Source organism: Symphodus melops, assembly GCF_947650265.1.
Source record: "Symphodus melops genome assembly, chromosome: 10".
In the NCBI taxonomy this organism is placed as follows: Eukaryota; Metazoa; Chordata; class Actinopteri; order Labriformes; family Labridae; genus Symphodus; species Symphodus melops.
The window spans coordinates 14,388,279-14,409,687 of NC_136700.1; the positions used below are offsets into that span (position 1 = coordinate 14,388,279).

Genomic DNA, 21,409 nt, shown 5'->3' on the forward strand with positions numbered 1-21,409 from the left:
TGACTTTCAGATGCTCAGAAAGGAGCCTGGATGTCAATGAAATCTAGGCTCCAGGTGTCTCATAGTGATAACACAGTTTGTGGTGCATTCCATTTTTCCCACAGAGACACTACTTGTCAGTGTTATAAGAAGCATGTTTCTCTGCTCCGCTGTCATCATGCATAACCATCCAGCGCTTAAATGAAACCCACTCGCAGGCACACACATACACACAGGCACACACACATTCTCACTGTCATTATGCAACAATGATTATCATCTTATCTTATTTGTTATGTTCTTTCTAATGTGGATTCATATTAAAGCAGACAAGTAAAGTTAGAGAGGACAAGGTGCGTTTAGTAAAAGGAGGCTTCATTTGAATCACGACAATGTGTGCACTGACAGGACTCTGTTTTCTTTGTCTCTTTCTATTTTCAGCAATCTGTGCTGGCTGCACTGTACAGCTCAGAGGGCTCTGTGATGGAGGTAAACGCACAGCCACTTACATCATATCACACGGATGTGGGGGAGCTAACAGGGAAGCTATCTTGAAGATTAATTCTCAAAAACTTAACTGTTTCATTTAAAAATGTTGGTGAAAACATTAGAAATTCTCTTGTTTATTACAAATGTTGTGCCATCTTTACGCGCCATTATAAGTTATTATGCAACATACCTTTAAGATTTGTTTTATTTTTTTAAATAAAGCAAATTACATTTATTTGTTCTGTCTGAGTTCTGAAAATCAGTATGTGGGCTTATGATTTTTTTTTGACACCTAAAGTGACACCTAGTGGCCAAATATGAACTTGTTTCAGTGACGATGGAGGACTTAGGCTTTTTTTCTTTGACACAAAAAGCAGCATTTTCAAATGGACTCAATTATTTTTCCTATTTTGCTTTGTTTACCTCGACAGAGACATCACTTTGCCCAGGCCATCGCCATCCTGAACACTTTCGGCTGCAACATCTTTGAGAAGTTCTCCAGGAAGGTATGATATCAAATAAGGCCTTCACACATGACTACATTCACATGCTTTGGTTTGCATTTGCAAGCTCAAGTAATTTTACTGTTTGTAAAGGACTATCAGCGAGTTCTGGATTTGATTAGAGACATCATTCTGGCAACAGACCTGGCCCACCACCTTCGCATTTTCAAGGACCTGCAGAAGATGGCTGATGGTACGTCCTGGTAGTTTATATGTCTCTGCTTATACTTGGCACTCAAAATGAAAAAGACAAAAGAGGCATAAATTAGATGATGACACAGATTAATCACACTGAAACAAACGTTTTCTTTGATAAGATCAGACTGATTCACTAAACTAAAAAATGATTAATTTTATAAAAAATCTGCACATTTTTTGGTCAATCTTTTAAAAGAACTGACTTTTTGAATAACACCCCCCCCTTCCGTTGCTACTTTACAAAAGACTCATATGGACTCATTTTCATTGCATGACTTCTCGTGCAGACATTTAAGGTCAAACCTGCAGTATTCATCAGTGACCCTCTTCATCATCCTGGGCTCTCATTGTAATATTTACTGTTTAGAGGATGCAGTTTCTTTCTGTACTCTGATGAAATATAATTGGCTATAACCTCCTGGCCAGCGTTTTTTACGCCTGAATGGAACCAATTATAAGCGATCCTGAGTGGATGTCTCCTCGGTGGAATCAGTTTTGTGCAGCTCAAGTAATCCATGGACATTAAAGCTTCCGAGTTACCCACTGCTTCTCACCACAGTGTATAACTTGTCAATCACGGCTGAAAAATATTTCAACAAAACACCATAAAAATGTACAAGTTAAAGTCACACTGAATCAGAACTTTTCCTGACCTGATAAATGTCTTAACCACTCATGCAGCTGTGGCTTCTGATCATCAATAACTATCTGCTTGGGGTTCAGGGGACGTATTAATCAGGTTAAAATGTTATGTTGGTGTGAAGTTGATATCTATAGAGGTTTTTCTCAGATCTTCACAAAAGAAACAGTATAATTTACTCATTTATTACAGCCTAAAAAGGTCTTGTTGTTTTTTGCACGTGTTTGTTTCAGATGGATACAACCCAAAAAGTCGTAATCACCGCTCCATGCTGCTGTGCCTGCTGATGACATCTTGTGACCTGTCAGACCAAACCAAGGGCTGGAAAACCACACGCAAGATTGCTGTCAGTTCAAACAAAAGTCTATAATTTATATAACGTGTTGAAAAAAATCACCAAAATTTAAGTTGTATGTTCATGAGATTTAATTATGAACCTCCATCCATATATCTCATCCCATAAAAAACACTTGAGTACGGGAATAACAGTTACAACATTTCAATATATATGCATCAGTGCATAGATAGATAGATAGATAGATAGATAGATAGATAGATAGATAGATAGATAGATAGATAGATAGATAGATAGATAGATAGATAGATAGATAGATAGATAGATAGATAGATAGATAGATAGATAGATAGATAGATAACAAGTGCAGAGCACATGCAGAAGTACAGCTGTGAAATTAATGGAGGTTATTACAAACGTCTAGCTCATTCCTATTGATTTGTCATTGTATATGTCCCTTTTCAGGGACAATAAAGATAATGAGATGCTTGCCTGTATAGTTGGAAACAGCCCCTCAGTCTATATCCTATTATTTTCTATTCTGTGAAACTGCACTCCATTTTAGGATTATGTTTAATCTTGGTTTGACCCCTTTTTCAACACCAGGCCTCTGACCCTTGAGCTAAATACTGCCCTCTAAATCTCCAAACACCTAACACCTACAGAAAATGCACTGTATTCCCTACTCTCACCACTGGAACACACATGTATGCCTTTGTGGAGGTCTGGCTGACATTGTTTATTATGGGATTAAAGTAAAATCATCTACACTAAATGTAGTCAGCACCTGACATATTTGCGATAGTGTGATGTTACGTAAAGCTGTATGGGACTTAATCAATGCAGCTGCAGTATAAATATGGAACTAAATGAACAATACAGATGTGTTACCTCTGTGTCCACAGGAGCTGATTTATAAAGAGTTCTTCTCTCAAGGCGATCTGGTATGTGTCACTGTATGCTGGCTGTGAAATGACATGTGATCTTATAAAACAAGTGGCTCAACTGTGTGTCATTTTACACAACAATGAGGTCATTACTAAAGAGTGTGTGTGTGTGTGTGTGTGTGTGTGTGTGTGCATGCCTATGGGTGTGCATATCTGTATGTGCATGTGCTATGTGTTTCTGTGCGTATTTGTGTTTAGGAAAAAGCCATGGGGAACAGGCCCAGCGAGATGATGGACAGAGAAAAAGCGTACATCCCAGAACTCCAGATAAGCTTTATGGAACACATCGCCATGCCCATTTACAAGTGCGTATGAAATGCTAAAATGCTAATGACTTCTTACCTTTATTTTCAAATCACTTTGTCTCAGTGTTGGGTCAAAACCTGATCTCTGCCTTACATAACACAGAGGGAAAATTGACAAGAAATGACAGTTCCTCATACTAGCATTAATGGTTGCAGCTTTGTTGACCCGCCTTCAAAACACCAAGAAATCATTCGATGCAGCAAATATCAATAAATATACAACTCTGTGATGAAAATACATTCAAAAAATGATGCAGTTATAAGCTAATGTAATTAAGTATAAGTTCATGCTAATGATATTGGATTATAAAAACTGAAGTTCTTAGGCTAAGGCAACAAAGATCTTGAACACAAATAAGTCACTTGAAAGCCTCCCCGCATAAATATTTCAATAACACGTTTTATATCTTAGCTCAGTTAAGATCACTGCTCATCTGTCCTTTCAGGCTGCTTTCTGAACTGTTTCCTGGGGCCACTGAGCTGTATGAGAGAGTGGCAGCAAATCGGGAGCAGTGGACCAAAGTGTCCCATAAGTTCACCATCCGTGGGTTGCCTAGCAACAACAGCCTGGACTTCTTGGACCAGGAATACGAGCTGCTGCAGTCCCAGGGTGCTTTTGGGAGCGACGATCACTGCCTCAATGGATGCCTTGAAGATGAAGAAGGAGGGAGGGTTCAGTGACACCAGAAGGCCGTCGATCGGTTTCTTGAAGTTTTCTGTGGTCCAATAAGGGATGAAGATGACCTTTTTAGCGACCCAAGAGGGAGAGATCTCTCTGCTGTCAATCACTTAGATGCTAGGCAGGCCATGCAGAATGGACTGGACAAAGTTTCAAACAAATTGGATTTGACAAGCGAGTGGATCCATCAAAGCTGGTTCAGTGATTAGATGCTACATGTTGCTTGTGTCTCCAGTTCAGGAAAGCAGAAGGTGGGGACTTTATATTTTTCAGCAATGATGCCGAAAAAACAAGTTTACCACAAATTCACTCATACAGTACTGATCCTGATTCCGATTGTAACACACAAACACACACACACACACACACACACACACACACACACACACACAAATGTACATGCACAGACAGACACATAAGACACATAAACGAAAGAAAAAGTTCATTCTTACGGAAAAGGACTACTACGACATGTAATAGTGAGATAAAGTGCTATACTTTGTGTAAAATGTTTCATAATAGTTATATTGATTTAAATGGCTCAGCATTGTTCACACATGATCTTGCTGCCATAGTCCTTCATCAGATGCTTTTGAATGCATGCTGTATACACATCTCACATATTATTCCTCCTCTTCGTCATCATTCTTGATTTCTCTTCGCTGAGAACATAATGCAGTACATTTTCTACCATCAGAAAATATTTTGTATTCAGATCCTACAGGTATATTTTAATTAATTCATAAAAAAATGAAGTTGTACAGTGGAAATTTAATTCACTCACTATCACAGAGGTATAACAAATTGTTTTGCAGTATAAGGGACAATTTGACAATCACTCATATATGACAGCTGGCCATAACACAATAATATGAATATTCTATACATTCAATATTCAGAACACACTCAAATACTTGGTTGATCTTTTTTGCCATCTTCCCACTCCTGTGCACCATTTTCATTATTTTCTTTTTTTTTTTTTTTTTGGTTACAGATTTCCTCATAAACAACATTAGATCGAGATTAACTGAAACCCTTTAAAGATCCATCTCATCTGTTGGTGTAAATGTGCCAGAGTGGAGTGTATTATATGGAGTGTGTCATTAAGTGTGTCATATGGATCTGCCTTATTGCGCATCTTTGCTGCCTTTCTTAGAGCTTTTAATATATGAACATTGAAATAAAGAGTCTGTTTAGTATGTATGTTGTATATTTGTTATAGACATAGTTTGAGTATCAAAGTGTTGACTGAATGAACTCCATGCTCAGAAGATGTATATTTGTGAAATACTTGTGAGAAGACCTCAGATGTAATGTCATTTTTTTTCTATTTTAAATAATGTATAAAACCATCAGGTGGATAATATGGTAAGACACAACAGATTTTTTTTTTTTTTCAGTTCTTGATGCACCCAAAAATTGTTTTTGAGAAGGAACTAGAGATGTAGCCATCACAGAAATTACTCTTCGAAAGTATCAATCGTTTTCTTTTGCTGCATCCCAAAGGAAAGGTTCAAAACAATTCTCAGACTGTGCCTCAGATAGAAGACATTCACAGACATTTTTTTGTTGCCATGGGGCTGTTTCGTTACAATTTTCCATATTATGTTTTAATGTTTTAAAACAGGACATGCTGCATAGTTAGGGTTAGAGTAACACAGTATAGATGAAAACTACTGTACAGTATGTTGTGTGTGTAGGGGGAGAGAGAGAGATTGAGTGGAGAGGTGTGTCGAAGAATGAAAGTGAGATTTAAGTATACTGTTGGTTATAAGAAATACCTAAGAAAACTGGTGTCCAAAATGTGTTATGAAAACCTCAAAATATCGGCCAGGTTATTTTTGTAATTATTATTACTTTGATACAGCACTGATAAAAGCAAAGAAGGTTCCACGTATGGGGCTCAAGAGGTTGCTTCAGTCATTACATTTATTTGGTCAGCAAAGTGGTTTGATGTATGCATTGTACAGCCATACAGATATGCATTAGTGCATCAGCATAAAACGTTTTATCTGCCTTGGTCGACTTCATGGACACAGTTAGTTTCATGAAGGGCATACAGATGCCAGAAAAGCCACTCACTCTCTCTTTCTCAAACACTTTCTCTCATGTGTAGTTTTCCCATTCCTGTCCTTATTTAAACCATTGTTTTCATACATACCTGCCTTTTCATGTGCAATATGAAGTGTCTGCTTCTGTGGTTCCTTTGTAACTACCTATGCGTCTTTGTTAAATTAATAATTTAGGTCTGAGTCTCCAAAGGCTATGGAGACATTTTCATGGGGGAGGGTCAACAATCTGTGGCGATTTTAATCCTTAACTGCTTTTGGGGGTCAAGACAGTTTTCTATACTGACTGTTTATCTGTCTCTTTATGTTTGTTTTGGAGAGTCGGGGCTAATAGTGCCAAGCAAATATAGTCTACTTCCTGGCCAAGCTGCAAAGTGAAAACACTTTCTTTCAATTATTTCTATTTCCTCTTTAGTGTAAATTAATCTGAGGGCTGTGTTCACAAGAAAACTTCTCTCATTCATTATGATAGGGTCTGAAATTGTGGCTCATTCAGGAAGTGTGAACCCTATCTATATTTCCCATCATCACAGAGCAACAGTACTCTAACCTTTGATGTACCATCATTGTAATGACCATCTGTGACATAATTGTTAAAAGTTGCAAAAATATAATTGCTGTAAATATCAAGGTTAAAAAGACAAATGTTACTGGACTGTCTGTCATATTATTATGGGAAGTATTTCAAATATTTAATGTATTTGTGGTGGCATCCTGTTCTCTACTTTTTTTTTTTTTAATGCCATGTTTGAACAACCACAAGCAGAAACGTCTAGACAGAGGGTCTATCAAAGAAAACTATCAGTGTATTTTGGATATACATATGATATTGTACCACAACCCAAATTAATTTGAATTCTATACATGAGGAATAAATCTCGTCACCTGTTTTTTATTTGTTTTGTTGATTTCTGAGTGCTGGTGGTCTTGTTCTTTTTATGATGTAATGAGTAAGGACTTTTTTGACATGAAGAGAAATGGACGATTTTTTTCCCTTGGAATAAATCTATGAAAGGCTGCTTGTTTGATGTCTCTAGAAATACACAAACACCATAATAGGCTTTTATAGTTAAGGTGAAATTGTGGGCTGTATGTATATACTGTATATAACATAGCTAGATGAACACATAAGGGAAAATATACATTTACAATTATCCACCTCCCACCCCTGCAAAATACAACATCAGTAAAATGATCACATTTGTTTGTACCGTATCTAAAGATTTTATGTGATCAACACTAAATTGAGGACAGAAGCCAAATTACACTGATGGAAATGGAACAAACCATATGGTTGGAAATAGTATGGCAATTAAATTTAATTGATAGAATGTTTTCCAGATTTTAAGATTACCCCTAAATTCTTTGTGGGACTTTAACATGTTAACACAGGACCTAAAATTAAAAACTCAATGTAAAATATTGTCTGTGAGTAAAGGCCATGCATTAAGGAAAAATAAATTAACGTTTAAATTCCACTATATGAGGATAAGGTAGCCTGCATCAAAAGGAATTACAGGTAATTGGGTGATTATATTAAGTTACTTTCGACACTGGCTTACACTTTTTATTGTTGTGTAACTGAATATACATCCATTCATTTTCTATCGCTGACCTTGGGTCATGGGGGCAGCAGTCTAAGCAGAGACCCCCCACACTTCCCTCACCCCAGACACTACCTTCAGCTCTTCAGGTGAGGCGTTCCCAGGCCAGCTGAGAGACAGTCTCTCCAGCGTGTCCTGGGTCTAACCCGAGGCCTCCTCCCAGAGGGACATGCCCGGAACACCTCCCAGGGCGCATCCGAAAAAAATGCTTGTGCCACCTCAGCTCACTCCTCTTGATGTGGAGGAGTAGCAGCTCTAGTCTGAGCTCACCCCTGGTGGCTGAGCTCCTAACCCTATCTCTAACGGTGTGCCCATCCACCCTATGGAGGAAGCTCATTTCAGCCGCTTGTATCTGGGATGTTGTTCACAAGTGGGGGAGGAGCGAGCCAGATGGTCATGACCCAAAGCTAATGACAATAGGTGAGGATAGGAACAAAGATTAACCAGTAAATCAAGAGCTTCACCTTTTGGCTTAGCTCCTTCTTCATCACGACGGATCGGTGAATTGTCCACAGTCATGTGATCACTGTTTTGGTTAATCTCATGCTCGCTCCTCCCTCCACTTGTGAACAAGACCCCAAGATACTTGAACTCCTCCACTTAGGGCAAGGACACCCCACCGACCCGAAGAGGGCAAGCCATTTTTTCCGGTCGAGAACCACGGCCTCAGATTTGGAATTGCTGATCCTCATCCCAGCCACCTCACACTCGGCTATGAACAGCCCCAGTGCATGCTGGAGGTCTAGGCTGAATGGAGCAAACAGGACCACATGATCCGCAAAAAGCAGAGAGAAGATCCTGTGGTCCCCAAACCGGACCCCCTGCACTTAGAGATTCTGTCCATATGTCCAGATTTATAAACAGATCCGGTGAACCAGCAATGCAAACCAGGCTCCTGCTACAGTCATAAAGGGACCGGACAGCCCCTAGCAAAGGGCCCCGGACCCCATACTCTCCGAGCACCCCCCAAGACGCCACATGGGGACACGGTCAAACGCCTTCTTCAAATCCACAAAGCACATGTGGACTGGTTGGACGAATACCCATGAACCCTTAAGCACCTGATGGAGAGCGTAGAGCTGGTCCAGTGTCCCGTGGCCGGGACAAAAACTGCATTGTTCCTCTTGGATTCGAGGTTCAACTAACTGTCCCTGGAATAGAATTTCGCAGGGAGGCTGAGGAGTGTGATTCCCCAGTAGTTGGAACACACCCTCCGATCCAGCTTCTTGAAAAGAGGGACCACCACCCCGGACTGCCAGTCCAGAGGCACTGTCCCCGACCTCCATGCAATGTTACAGAGACGTGTCAGTCATGACAGCCCCTCCCCAGCCAGAGACTTAAGATACTCAGGGTGAATCTCATCCATGCCTTGCAACGGAGGAGCTTGTTATGGACAAGTCCAATAACAGAACACTGCTTGGGTTCAGATTGGAGAGGCTGTTCATCCCAATCACCCCCTCCAAGTCTCACTGTCATTGCCCACGTGAGCGTTGAAGTCTCCCAGTCTCCAAGAAGGCTGGGTACTCCACACTGCTGTTCGGTCTGTAGGCCAAGACAACAGTCAAAGACCTGTCCCCTACCCGAAGGCGTAGGGACACGACCCTCTCGTTCACCGGAGTGAATGTCAACACATGGCGGCTGAGCTGTGGGGCTCTAAGCAAGCCCACACCAGCCTGCTGCCCCTGTAACTGAATATGTCTAAAAGTTTAAAATATTCCAAATAGGCAGATAACTCTTATTAATTAAAACTGTGCAAACCCTTTTATAATATCACTACCCATGCTGAACTGTCTGTAGTATATGTCTGTATCAATTATAAAACATGTATTTAATTGGGGGAAAAAAGACTAACTAAATTGAATATACCCCGTTAGTCTTGTCTCGCGTGATTTGGAGTGCGTGAGCTCTGCGCATTGAGAACTGCAGGTAGTCCGCCATTGCTGTATGAAGAACTCTCGGGTCTGGTGTTTGGCTGTCAACAATAAACTTGCGGTGCCGGGACGCGGAGCTACGAGGTCGAGTCAAAGCTCGTCGGCTGCTCCTCAAACCAGTAGTCATCGCGTCCCTCCGTGGAGCATACTTTCATGTGAATACAGAGCCCACGGACGAGACAACCATGTCCAATCTCAGCAAAGGCGGCACCAAGAAGGACACCAAAATGAGGATACGGGCCTTTCCTGTAAGTGCATGCCGCAGTAGGTGCACCATCTGCCGGGGAGGCGGAGACTCGAGCTCCGTGGTCTGTGCTGTTGGCTACATGCTAGCAGGCCAACCAGCTGAGCAGCAGACATGACTTCCCTTAACGTAAACACAATCCAGCAGATGAATGTTCATTGAATCTCACTCTGACTCTTTGTTTAAGTGACTCCTCAGTTATGATGCTAGATCAGTGTGAATCATTTTTATTGATCGTGACGTTAAACTACCTCAAAACTCCCCAAACCTTAGCTAACTGATCATCCGACGTAGCCGATGCTAACCTTAGCACTGGCGCTGGACACTTGTTGTTTTCGTTGTTTTCTGATTTCTGTTTGAAAATACAAGACGTGTTTATGTCCGAGCTCTGAATACTTCTGGCGTGTGTTCTGAGATATCAGCTAAACTTCCAGCTGTATAAAAGATGAAGCAGCAACGTTACAACAGCTGGAGAAATATGCTACAGCTAATAATACAACAAACATAGCTTACCCTGCGTTTGTTATTTTAGAAATATGTTTATATCTATCCGAGAATGAAGCCCTGTTTCTGGACCTGAGGGATCACGTTCAGTCCACCTGACACCCTCTTTTGTGTGAAAGACCTCATTTTTTTATGAACTGACCTCATTCTGCTTGAACTGATGTGTCAGTTCATCAAGAAACATCTTTACTTATTCCTTTTACATGAGTTAGAGTTGAGTGCTCGTGTCAGTGGTCACATAACTTGTGTGTTTGCTCTTAGAGAGATGTGAGCCTGTTGAATGGGACCCAGTCCTGCAGGTTGCTTGCTGTTGTTGGAGCAGCATCTTGACATGTGTTTGGGCTTGTCTGCTCACTCTGCTCCTCCTCACTTGTGCTGCCCTTCATGAAGTTCAGAGTCCACAAAAAGGCTCAGGTGAATCGATAAAGTTCCATAATGTTAATTTAATATAGTGAAGCACTGCAGCAAAGTAGTAAAAAGATCGATTGGTCCATGTTTTTCCACTTACTGTTTATAGTAGTTTATAGAGTTATGAAAACCTGCCAACCCTTGAGGAGACATTGCTTTCACACTGTGTTATTGAGACATGTTGTTACTGGATGAAATACACACATGCACTATTTTAGTGATGTCTGAGTGGGGAAGCTTCACATGAGAGAGCATCCGAGCATTTGGAGGTACGCTTCCTTGCTCATGGGCACCTCAGCAGTGTCCAGAAGCCGTACTACAGTAAATATGTGATAGGTTTTACATGTTGAGAGAGCTTCAAGAAACAGTACGTTGCAATCTTGCCCCTGATCTATGAGGTTGTTAGACGCTTGTAAACGGGTTCCACCACTGCTCAGCAGCTAGGTATTATGAGTTGTCTGACGGCTGAAGGCCAAACAACAAATTTTACAGTTAAAAATGTGTCTTCTCTCTTGTCGCAGTGACCACCAAAGCATACCAAACCACATTCCCACACATTGTTGCTTTAACTTAACCTGCCCTATTTGTAGTATGAAGTGGGGTGAAGCTCAGTAATAAAGATTGTACACAGTTTTTGATAGTGTTGATCTTCAGAAGTGCATGGTGTTAGACACGGACACTTTATCAAAGATGTTGCTGATTGGAGGATCCTCGATGTTTCAATCACACTTCAGTAGAATTTGACAGAAATCTGACCTCCAGCTCTACAGGTGGCCAAACTAATTTCCCAATTCGTTTGGGTAAAATGAGTTTTAAGGAATATTTTACAATTAAGCTCAAAGGCTTAACAAACAAAAAAAGAGGACTGCTTTCAAATCAAAAGAATCAAAAGACACCCGCCCCCCCCCCACCCCCCCCCCCCCCCCCCCCACACACACACACACACACAAACACATTCCTTGACTGCCCCCCCCAACTCCCTCCAACATAACCTTAGAAGAGATCATGTCCAAAGTGCTTCTCTTTGTTGTTGTTGAATAAGATTTGTGATCACACAGCACAGTGGGAGGTTGTCTGATGACAGAGTGTGTGTGGGGTTTGTGAACACTGTGACTGATGTAATACAGTGTTCCTTTGGTGGCTTATTCTCAATGAGCTAAATGCTTCATGATGATTTATATTTTCAGGATTATGATGTATTGGAGACCTTTACAAAACCTGTCATGTTAAATGGAGGCCAATCAGGCGGACATTTATTCTCACCATCACCGTGGTTGTCTATCTCACACCAAGGCACTCTGTCTAGGGAAAAAAACCCTTGCTTATAAATTGCGGTCAAAATATTCATCTTACTCAACATATGAAGCGCTCCCTTTTTTTTTTCAGATGACGATGGATGAAAAGTACGTCAACAATATCTGGGACCTTTTGAAGAATGCCATCCAGGAGATTCAGAGGAAGAACAACAGCGGCCTGAGCTTTGAGGAATTGTACAGGAATGCCTACACAATGGTGCTGCACAAACATGGAGAGAAGCTGTACACGGGCCTGCGGGAAGTCGTCACTGAACACCTCATCAACAAAGTGAGACTAACGCAGGCACTTGGAAACATGAGGCACATTTTGATGAGCTTGTTTTTGGGGGTTTTTTTTCCAATTCATCTGTTGGATTAAAACTCTATTTGCCAATTTATCGTTGTCTAAAATAATAATTATGGAGGGCAAGAATTTGGAGATGTGACATGTTTTTGTACAGTGACGCTGTTTAAGATTCCACACTTATCTCAACTTCTCGCAGCGCCGTCCAAGCAGCCAGGAATGCAGACTCATTCAGGAGCAAACAAAAGTTTCATCAGATGTTGCTCAGGCGAGAGCTGAATAACAGATTTAAACTCCACCTGGCTTCACGTTTGTCGATTCAGCCACGGCCGAGCTCAGTTTTACATTTCTGCGAAACGTTTGGCTTGTATGGTTATTTCAATTCTTGTTTTTTTTCCCCCGCGACTCCAAAACGAATGGCCGTGACCATAACGAGTGGCCCCACCACTGTGAGACTGTATTTTGATTTATAAGTTGAAGAAATAGTCCGAACAAATGAGTCGCTTCATCTTTACAGCACCCAAGGAAAGTAGTTACCTCCCATTTCCTTTTCTATTGTACTCATGAGCGTGCATTATGAGTGATATACGGATCACCGATTATGCTTTTATGGACTTTCCCTCCCACCTTAAATCTGATCTGAATGGCTTCACAAAAAGACATTGATACATCTGGAGGGTTGATCATGTGTATGAGAAGAGGCAGAAAAGATAATCCATCTCGTCTGTGCAGAAGTAGATAAAAGTGTGGGTTGGTGTGTCCTCATGAATCTAACTCTACAGCGACATTTATAGTGCTGAGTCATCCTGCAGTGTGAATTTTAACGAAGGTGTTTTGTGCCTGACTGACAGAAAACGGGTATTAAAGAAGCAGCAACGCAGGATCACCGTAAGAGAATGCTCGGTGAACTCTCTTTTCTCTTCACGCCGCCGTCCTTTGGTTCGTTGTCATACAAAGCTGGCCGTCTCATGCACGTGTCTCTGTCTGCTCCAAAGGTACGAGAAGATGTCCTCAACTCCCTCAACAATAACTTCCTCCAAACCTTAAACCAGGCCTGGAATGACCATCAAACGGCGATGGTGATGATCAGAGACATTCTGATGTACATGGTGAGTGTCATCAAACGCACGCCGACTCTGCTCATCAGAGGCACGCATCAGTGAGGACACCACAGCAGAAACATTAGAAATAGACACACGGGTCTTTTTTTTTTTTCTTTCTAGCGTCTTCGTGCTCTTCTTATTCTTGTGAACGCAGAAACACTGACGTCTGTCACAGTGGGAGAGTTTCAGCTGTGTCTTTGTCACGAACGAGCGCTGAACATATAAAAGCTGATTGATTTTGATCTTAAACATTCCGATGACCTTTCGAACAAAACCTTCACTGGAACACTACCATCACCGCTGATGACGACGCCTGCTTTACTTTCAGGGAAAAGTTCTACACAGCAGCAAAACTTTGCATGGAGGCAGTCACTCTGCAGGGGGGGAAGCATTTCACGTCAGTGACAGAGATGGTGTGAAAGCAATATGAGGTCAAGTCTGTTAACAACTGATCTTATCAATATATCTGTTTTAATGTTAACACATGTACAAGAACTGACAGCTGAGGACTGGGCGAAGCAGCAATAGTGACATTAAACGAAGCACACGATTTATAAAGGACATAAAGAGCTGAAAGGAACTGATTTATATCCATTAAAGGACAACGCTGAAACATCTCTGCCCTTCACCTCATGTATCCAGTGTTGTGTGTGTGTTTGTGTGTGTGTGTGTCACAGGACCGGGTATATGTCCAGCAGAACAACGTAGAGAACGTCTACAACCTGGGTCTCATCATCTTTAGGGATCAGGTGGTTCGTTACGGCTGCATCAGAGACCACCTCCGGCAGACTCTCCTGGACATGATCGCACGAGAGAGGAAGGGGGAGGTGGTGGACAGGTACACGAAGGCGCACACACACACAGGACTGAGTGCATGGCGGTTTGGTTAACTGCCATTCAATGTTGACAGCTTGATCTTCACCGATCACTGTAGGAGGACAGGATGAAGGACCTGCCACGTAGATCTGAAACGATCAATAATGATTGAATTAGACACTTGGATATCTTTCGTCCTCTGCTCTGTGATTTGTTTTAGTTTTTGAGTTTGTGTTACAAATAATTAAGAGTTAGCATGTGTGAAATGAATATTAAGATCGATTTTATTTTTCTCCATCTGTCTATACTGATTATGCTTTCCCATTTGCTCCGCTTCTCCAGGGGGGCCATTAGAAATGCTTGCCAAATGTTAATGATCCTCGGCCTCGAAGGGAGATCTGTTTATGAAGAAGACTTTGAGGCGCCTTTCTTAGAAATGTCTGCAGAGTTTTTCCAGGTTCGTCATCATAAGTCATTCCCCCTCGCTGTTTGTTGTGGATCATTTACTTGAATATTTTTTCATGGGCACCTAGGCTACATCTTCCCATCCGTTGGTGGATTTAGATAACTGTTAGTATCTATAGTATTTCCACAGAAAAAGGAATTTCAGGAGCGCTTCTTTTCATTCTCAGCTTCTAAGTGTACCTTATTTTCTTAAAGATGGAGAGCCAAAAGTTCCTCGCAGAGAACAGTGCCAGTGTGTACATAAAGAAGGTGGAGGCCCGGATCAACGAGGAGATTGAGCGGGTGATGCACTGTTTAGACAAATCTACTGAGGAGCCGATTGTCAAGGTGGTGGAACGAGAGCTCATCTCCAAACACATGAAGACCATCGTCGAGATGGAGAACTCGGGCCTGGTGCACATGCTCAAAAACGGCAAGACGGACGGTAAGACTGCTGCGGGCGATGCGCAAAGGGCCTGCTCAAACGAGAGTGAACGTTTCTGCATCAATCCCACAGGGTGGAGGGGGAGCAGAAAATCCCCATTGCACTTTTATATACCGTGTTAATGTGAATGGATTTAAATGTTGACTGCGTCAGTAATGTGATCATCCTTTTACTGACGGAACAAGCAAAAAGCTCGCAGGAATGCTTCAGTAGGTGAAAGATGACGCTGCGACTGCAGTGTTGTAGCTTTAGTCAAGATGCGTGCCCACACTCGGTTTGTTTTTATTCGCGCTGCACAAATCAACCTCGTCTACTGCAGCTGCTCAGGCCTGTTTTCAGTTTGTAAAATATTATGATGTGTTATAATGTGCGCGTTTGTGGCTATCCATCACAGATCTGGCGTGCATGTACAAGCTGTTCAGCAGAGTTCCCAATGGGCTGAAGACCATGTGTGAGTGCATGAGCTCGTACCTTCGAGAGCAAGGCAAGGCCCTTGTGTCAGAGGAGGGGGAGGGAAAGAACCCTGTGGACTACATCCAGGTAAGAGAGAGAGAGAAATGTTACTGTTAAGTTTTCAATTCACCACATGTTGTTCCTAATTGTTCACATGTTCTAATAATCTAAACTGTGACCATATGACCACATACAGTATATTTGGGTGAATGAGTGAGAAGAAGCACAGTCCTAACCTCTAACCTTAAAGATGAAAGGCTCATCTCTACTGGCACAGGATGCTTGATCACACTGTAGCGTGCTCGAGCTTTGACAAGAATATGCTCCCACAACACCTCAGGAGAGTTAACGGCTCTGACCCCTGTGGCAGCAGCCTTGATGACTACATAACGCAAAGTTATTCAAGCCCCCCCTCGTGTTCAGTTCATCTGTCTGTAAATTCCACTTCTACTCCAAAACTCGTGTGTTTTACGCTCTTCTTTAACCAGCAACAGTCCAACAGCAGGATTGATTCATTCTCCTCTGCTGCAGCGACTGTAGGAGCTGTTCTCACTGTGTTATCCTTCATCCTTCATATCCCCCTGTGTTCTTGCCTCCTCCCCTGCAGGGTCTGCTGGACCTCAAGTCACGATTCGACCGCTTCCTCCAGGAGTCCTTCAATAACGACCGGCTCTTCAAACAAACCATTGCAGGGGACTTTGAGTACTTCCTTAACCTTAACTCTCGCTCACCGGAGTATCTGTCACTCTTCATTGATGACAAACTGAAGAAAGGAGTCAAAGGGGTGAGCCTTCCTTTTCTATTATTATCATTATTATTATTATTCAGAGAAATCAGTAGACTGGGTTGTATTCCCTAAACCACCAAAATAAGCAATGCCCTCTGTTTCCTGTCCTTCACAAAGTTTTATCATTTGAAGCTTGTGAGTCTACAGTCTTGGGTTTATTTGTTCAGATTGTGACTCCACTTGTAGCCTTGTGTAATGTTCATCTTGTTTCTTGCCAGTTGACGGAGCAGGAGGTGGAGTCTATTCTGGACAAGGCCATGGTGCTGTTCCGCTTCATGCAGGAGAAGGACGTGTTTGAGAGGTACTACAAGCAGCACCTGGCTCGCAGGCTGCTCACCAACAAGAGCGTGTCAGATGACTCGGAGAAAAACATGATCTCAAAGCTCAAGGTGAGCGGGGAGTGTGATTTTTTTTTTTTTTTTTTTTTTTAAACCAGCTTCATTCAAGTAACAGGGAGCTCTGTGTGATGCTGTAAACAAGGCGTCTAGTTTTTATAACTGCATATTATTGAAACTATTTAACCATCTTTTTCAAGAGAATCAATGCCTGTGGGAAGGACTTCAGCTTTATTCAATAAAATATGTTAGAAAATAGAGCGGAGGCAGTTTCCATGTGCGCTGTTACAAATGTACACAGATTAGTCGGCCACCACATGAATGTAGATTTTCTGCTGAACAGATTTTGATAAGCTAAATGTGATAATCGTTCTGGTCTTCGTTACATAGACGGAGTGCGGCTGTCAGTTCACCTCTAAGCTGGAGGGCATGTTCCGGGACATGAGCATCTCCAACACAACCATGGATGAGTTTCGACAACATCTACAGACCACAGGGGTGAGAAAATGCCACGCGCCACAACTCGTCCTATCTGTAATCAAAATATGGTTTGTTGACTGCCTGAGCACTGGCGCTCTGCTCTCTGACATAACTATAATGAGCCTAACTGTCCATATCTCATAAATACATGTTGTCATTTTCTGCCTTGTGCTTTTGCTGTCACGTGTCTTTTTGTCACAAGGAGCCGCTGACTGAGTCTGTCATTTAAATTACGCTGAAGCACGTGTGATTTGTGTTGCGCAGAAAACAAATTACATTTAGGAAATGAAAACATTGAATCCAAGTTGTTAGTCATGCACATTATTCTCTTTGATTATAGCAGAAAATAGACCTTTTGAACAACATGTACAACACACTGAGCTTATTTAAACAGGAGATAACAACAGTGTTTTTGTCTTGTAGCTCGCCTGTAAAAAAAAAATAATCACAATGAGTAACATTGCACACAATGAGCTCAGACTGAAAGTGTCACGTTTTTCTCACCTCAGGTATCACTTGGAGGGGTCGATCTCACTGTGCGAGTCCTGACCACGGGGTACTGGCCAACACAATCAGCAACACCCAAGTGCAACATCCCCCCTTCGCCGCGCCATGCATTCGAAGTCTTTAGAAGGTTAGCCTGTCCGACACTTCCGCAAAGAAATGAGTCAGTTGCTTGTTTGCATGACTATAGCATCCATCTTTTTTTACCTGATCCATTCTGGATATAAACTGGATCTACGTCTGATCATTAAGAGAAAACATACGAGTGGTGCTTCAAGCGGATAGCTCTGTTTCTAAGGCCTGCTTCATGACGTAACTCTCACTTGGCTGTGGTGTAGAGTTCAACACTAGAGTAACTCCTCTCCCCTTGTAGGTTTTATCTTGGGAAACACAGCGGCAGACAACTCACACTGCAGCACCACATGGGCTCTGCAGATCTAAACGCCACTTTCTACGGCACTATCAAAAAGGTATGAGCAGCCTGGAAATTCCAAATCGGCAAATATGGAAACGCTTTATGCCAAAGAACAGTTCCTCTAGTTAATTCTGAAGTCTCATGAATGTGCTATGGATACTACTTTCACCAATCCTTTTACTTCTGCTCTTTAAGGTGAGGCTAAGATTAACATCACCCGAGCAACAAGATGTTTTATTATAATGTCTTTCAAAGGGAAAGGTATTTATTGAGGAGGAGGATTCAGAATCATGTTTTGAGATTCTAGTATTTCATCTCAACGTGCAAACAGGAGGATGGCTCCGAGGTCGGAGTAGGAGGAGCTCAGGTTACCGGATCCAACACCAGGAAACACATCCTGCAGGTCTCCACTTTTCAGATGACGATCCTCATGCTTTTTAACAACAGAGAAAAGTCCTTCTTTGAGGTAAAGTATTAAATGCTTAAAACAACTTTATTTTGCAACACAGAAACTGAAACAACAGCCACAGTATCAGCAGGAAAAGCTGTTGTCTCTGTTACGGTTCTGCTAGGTGTGTCAAACTAAACCCTTCTTATCCTGTAGGAGATCCAGCAGGAGACAGACATCCCAGAGAGGGAGCTGGTGCGTGCACTACAATCTCTGGCCTGTGGGAAACCTACTCAGAGAGTTCTCACTAAGGAGCCCAAGTCCAAGGAGATTGAGAATGGCCACGTGTTTACAGTCAATGACCAGTTTACCTCGAAACTACATCGTGTCAAAATCCAGACAGGTACATTAAACGTTAAACTTCAATGATATTTTTGTAAAAAAATATATATATAAATGTAAAAAAAAACTTCTCTTTAAACATGCAGAGCAGAGTCTTTTTGATGATAAGGAACTAATCATTGCAACTCTGAAGTGTATTGCAGCCTGAGAGAAAATGAAGTCTATAGGCTGTATTGTTTTCTGATGTCATGTTATAATGTCATCTCAGTATAATAACAATATGAACATGTGCACCACCATTCAAAACAGTAATATCAACAATACAGTTCATTATATGTTGTAGCTACTGTAAGTTTGACAAGGAACACCTACTAATAGAAGGGTTTGTCTTTACTATTTTTAGTCCATTTTAGAATGATAGCAGATCTGAAATAAAACATTTAATATCACTTTTTGTTTTGGAAATACATGCATATAAGTAGGAAACGCATGTCAAAGGTTTAAGCATAAAATAAGATGCATTTCAATCAGACGTGTCCAAACTTTTGACTGGTAGTGTTTATCGTGTTCCTCTCCAGTCAGCTCCGTCAGTTTTAAGAGCTCCTATAAAGACACAGGATTATGTAGTGATTTAATTATTTGGCTTGTTTTGTGCATTTTTTCCCCCCTTTGCACTACCTAGTGGCTGCCAAACAGGGCGAGTCAGACCCAGAGAGGAAGGAGACGCGACAAAAAGTGGACGACGACAGGAAGCATGAGATCGAAGCTGCCATCGTTCGGATCATGAAGTCCAGAAAGAAGATGCAGCACAATGTCCTAATAGCAGAGGTCAGTCAGCTGAAATGGTTGCATTTGATCCACATTTCCAGTAGTTTACTATTCAATTTAGTGAGGCACCACCAAAAAGACGAGACAAAAAAACAATAGTTCACAGCAAGAGAATTTGTGTAATTATAATGAAAACATGATGAAAAGTATGACCTTGATTTTGTGTTTGTGTTTCTGCAGGTAACACAGCAGTTGCGAGCACGATTTCTCCCTAGTCCCGTAGTAATCAAGAAGCGCATTGAAGGACTCATTGAGCGGGAATATTTGGCAAGAACACCAGAGGACCGAAAAGTGTACACTTATGTAGCATAAAGCCAGTCAGTTCAATGAAAACAAACTTGGAGTTCAAAGCAACTGAGAGCCTTGTTTTTTTTTTTGTGGACTGCTATGCGTTTGAAAGAACTTGGACGTGCTTTCAGCATTGATTCTGGGAAACACTGGGAAGCTTAACTTTATCTTCCATAAAAATGTGTTTAAAAAAACAACCTCTCAAAAGTTGGGAAGTTGTCTAGCAATATAAGATAACTTCAGCTGAGAAAGAAGTATGGAGGGGATCTAGTTTTGTAAAAAAAAAAAAAAAAATCATGTTTCTTGTGGCCTTTGGAGAGATTTGGGCAACTTGTGGTGACAATTAACGACATGATGTCAAAAATGAGAGTGAACATGTCAGAGCAAACATGCTACATGGAGACCAGGAAAATATTTGAAATCACTCCTATTTTAAATGTTTGTGTCAATGTTTGTTTTGGGTTTTTTTTCCATCTTTTTTTGTGGCACATTGATAGCTGTACAGGATGTCAGATGCTCTTGGCATTTTTCTTAAAGAGAATTTTAAATTGAAATCAGAAGTGGAAGCGTGAACTGGTACAGACCTGGTTTACATCAGCTGTTAAGGTCCATTTTGAGAACTTGAGCAATCATGGAGTACTTCACTTGTGTTGCATTTCTATTTGTTTTTGTTGATGTTTTAATATCCAATTTAAAAAAATTAAGTGCACCTCACATAGCCAAAGTATTTAATGTCATTTCAATATTTTAGCCAGGTCTGTACTAGTGATTAGAGAGCTGAAGAGCTGTAGCTTCACAGCATGCTTTTGTCCAGCAAATGAATCAGAGGAACATGACACACAAAAGCTCCATTAACAGTGTTTGGTCTTTCGTGACACATTTTTCACTTCAGGCTTGCTGTATGGAAGGCCAACAAATGTATTTCCTCTCTTTGAATGGAAGGTTCTCTTGTGGTGGAGGTTACAGACTTTTTTTTTCCCATTCTCGACTGCATTTCGAAAGGGTGTAACCAGTCCATCACCATGTTCTAATGTGTACAAATTGTAAAATAATTATTGTACTCACTGCAAAGGTGGATTGTACAGGGCCTTGTTTTCATCATATTAAATGTAGAATAAAAAAGTAAAGGGATGGGCTCTTTTTTAATATCTTTGAAAAGAAGGCCACAATTTGACCTTTATTAAAGTGAAGTGTGAATGAGAAGACCCAGTCCAAATCTTTTCTTAAATTTCCACATGAATATGTTTCACTCATTGTTTTTTGGGGGGGATGTTATCAATGAAGTGCAGTTTTTAATCTTTGAAAAAACACATCAAACAAAAAAATGTGAAGTTTTTTAGACTGTTTTGTAGAGGTGCAGATTCAGCTGTATTGTTTGTACTGTGAT

At 41.3% G+C, this 21,409-nt stretch overlaps 2 protein-coding genes across 3 annotated transcripts in view; both read left to right on the forward strand.

Moving 5' to 3' along the window:
* pde2a (phosphodiesterase 2A) overlaps window positions 1-7,122 on the forward strand; it is a 138,982-nt gene extending 131,860 nt beyond the window's left edge. For both annotated transcript variants that reach the window (XM_079353914.1, XM_079353915.1), the window contains 7 exons: window positions 421-468; window positions 900-974; window positions 1,065-1,164; window positions 2,043-2,155; window positions 3,010-3,048; window positions 3,250-3,356; window positions 3,803-7,122. In XM_079353914.1, the coding sequence (XP_079210040.1) occupies window positions 421-468; window positions 900-974; window positions 1,065-1,164; window positions 2,043-2,155; window positions 3,010-3,048; window positions 3,250-3,356; window positions 3,803-4,037 (717 nt within the window). In that variant the 3' untranslated portion in view covers window positions 4,038-7,122. The remainder of the gene's footprint in view (window positions 1-420; window positions 469-899; window positions 975-1,064; window positions 1,165-2,042; window positions 2,156-3,009; window positions 3,049-3,249; window positions 3,357-3,802) is intronic.
* Window positions 7,123-9,597: 2,475 nt separating this feature from the next.
* cul3b (cullin 3b) lies at window positions 9,598-21,149 on the forward strand. The gene is made up of 16 exons (XM_079353916.1): window positions 9,598-9,887; window positions 12,182-12,379; window positions 13,390-13,503; window positions 14,175-14,335; window positions 14,656-14,770; window positions 14,974-15,202; window positions 15,597-15,742; window positions 16,263-16,439; window positions 16,661-16,831; window positions 17,168-17,275; window positions 17,767-17,891; window positions 18,135-18,231; window positions 18,508-18,642; window positions 18,781-18,967; window positions 19,589-19,734; window positions 19,915-21,149. The coding sequence occupies exons 1-16, from the start codon at window positions 9,825-9,827 to the stop codon at window positions 20,044-20,046; spliced, it is 2,304 nt and encodes a 767-aa protein (XP_079210042.1). The 5' UTR covers window positions 9,598-9,824; the 3' UTR covers window positions 20,047-21,149.
* Window positions 21,150-21,409: the final 260 nt, after the last annotated feature.

What these genes read in the sequence shown, in the direction of transcription:
- cul3b (XM_079353916.1), top strand. Translation starts at nt 9,825, where the DNA reads ATGTCCAATCTCAGCAAAGGCGGCACCAAGAAGGACACCAAAATGAGG. An exon ending in TGTCTGCAGAGTTTTTCCAG is followed by an intron (nt 14,771 to 14,973) that starts GTTCGTCATCAT and finishes ATTTTCTTAAAG; the next exon opens with ATGGAGAGCCAAAAGTTCCT. An exon ending in ACAATGTCCTAATAGCAGAG is followed by an intron (nt 19,735 to 19,914) that starts GTCAGTCAGCTG and finishes GTGTTTCTGCAG; the next exon opens with GTAACACAGCAGTTGCGAGC.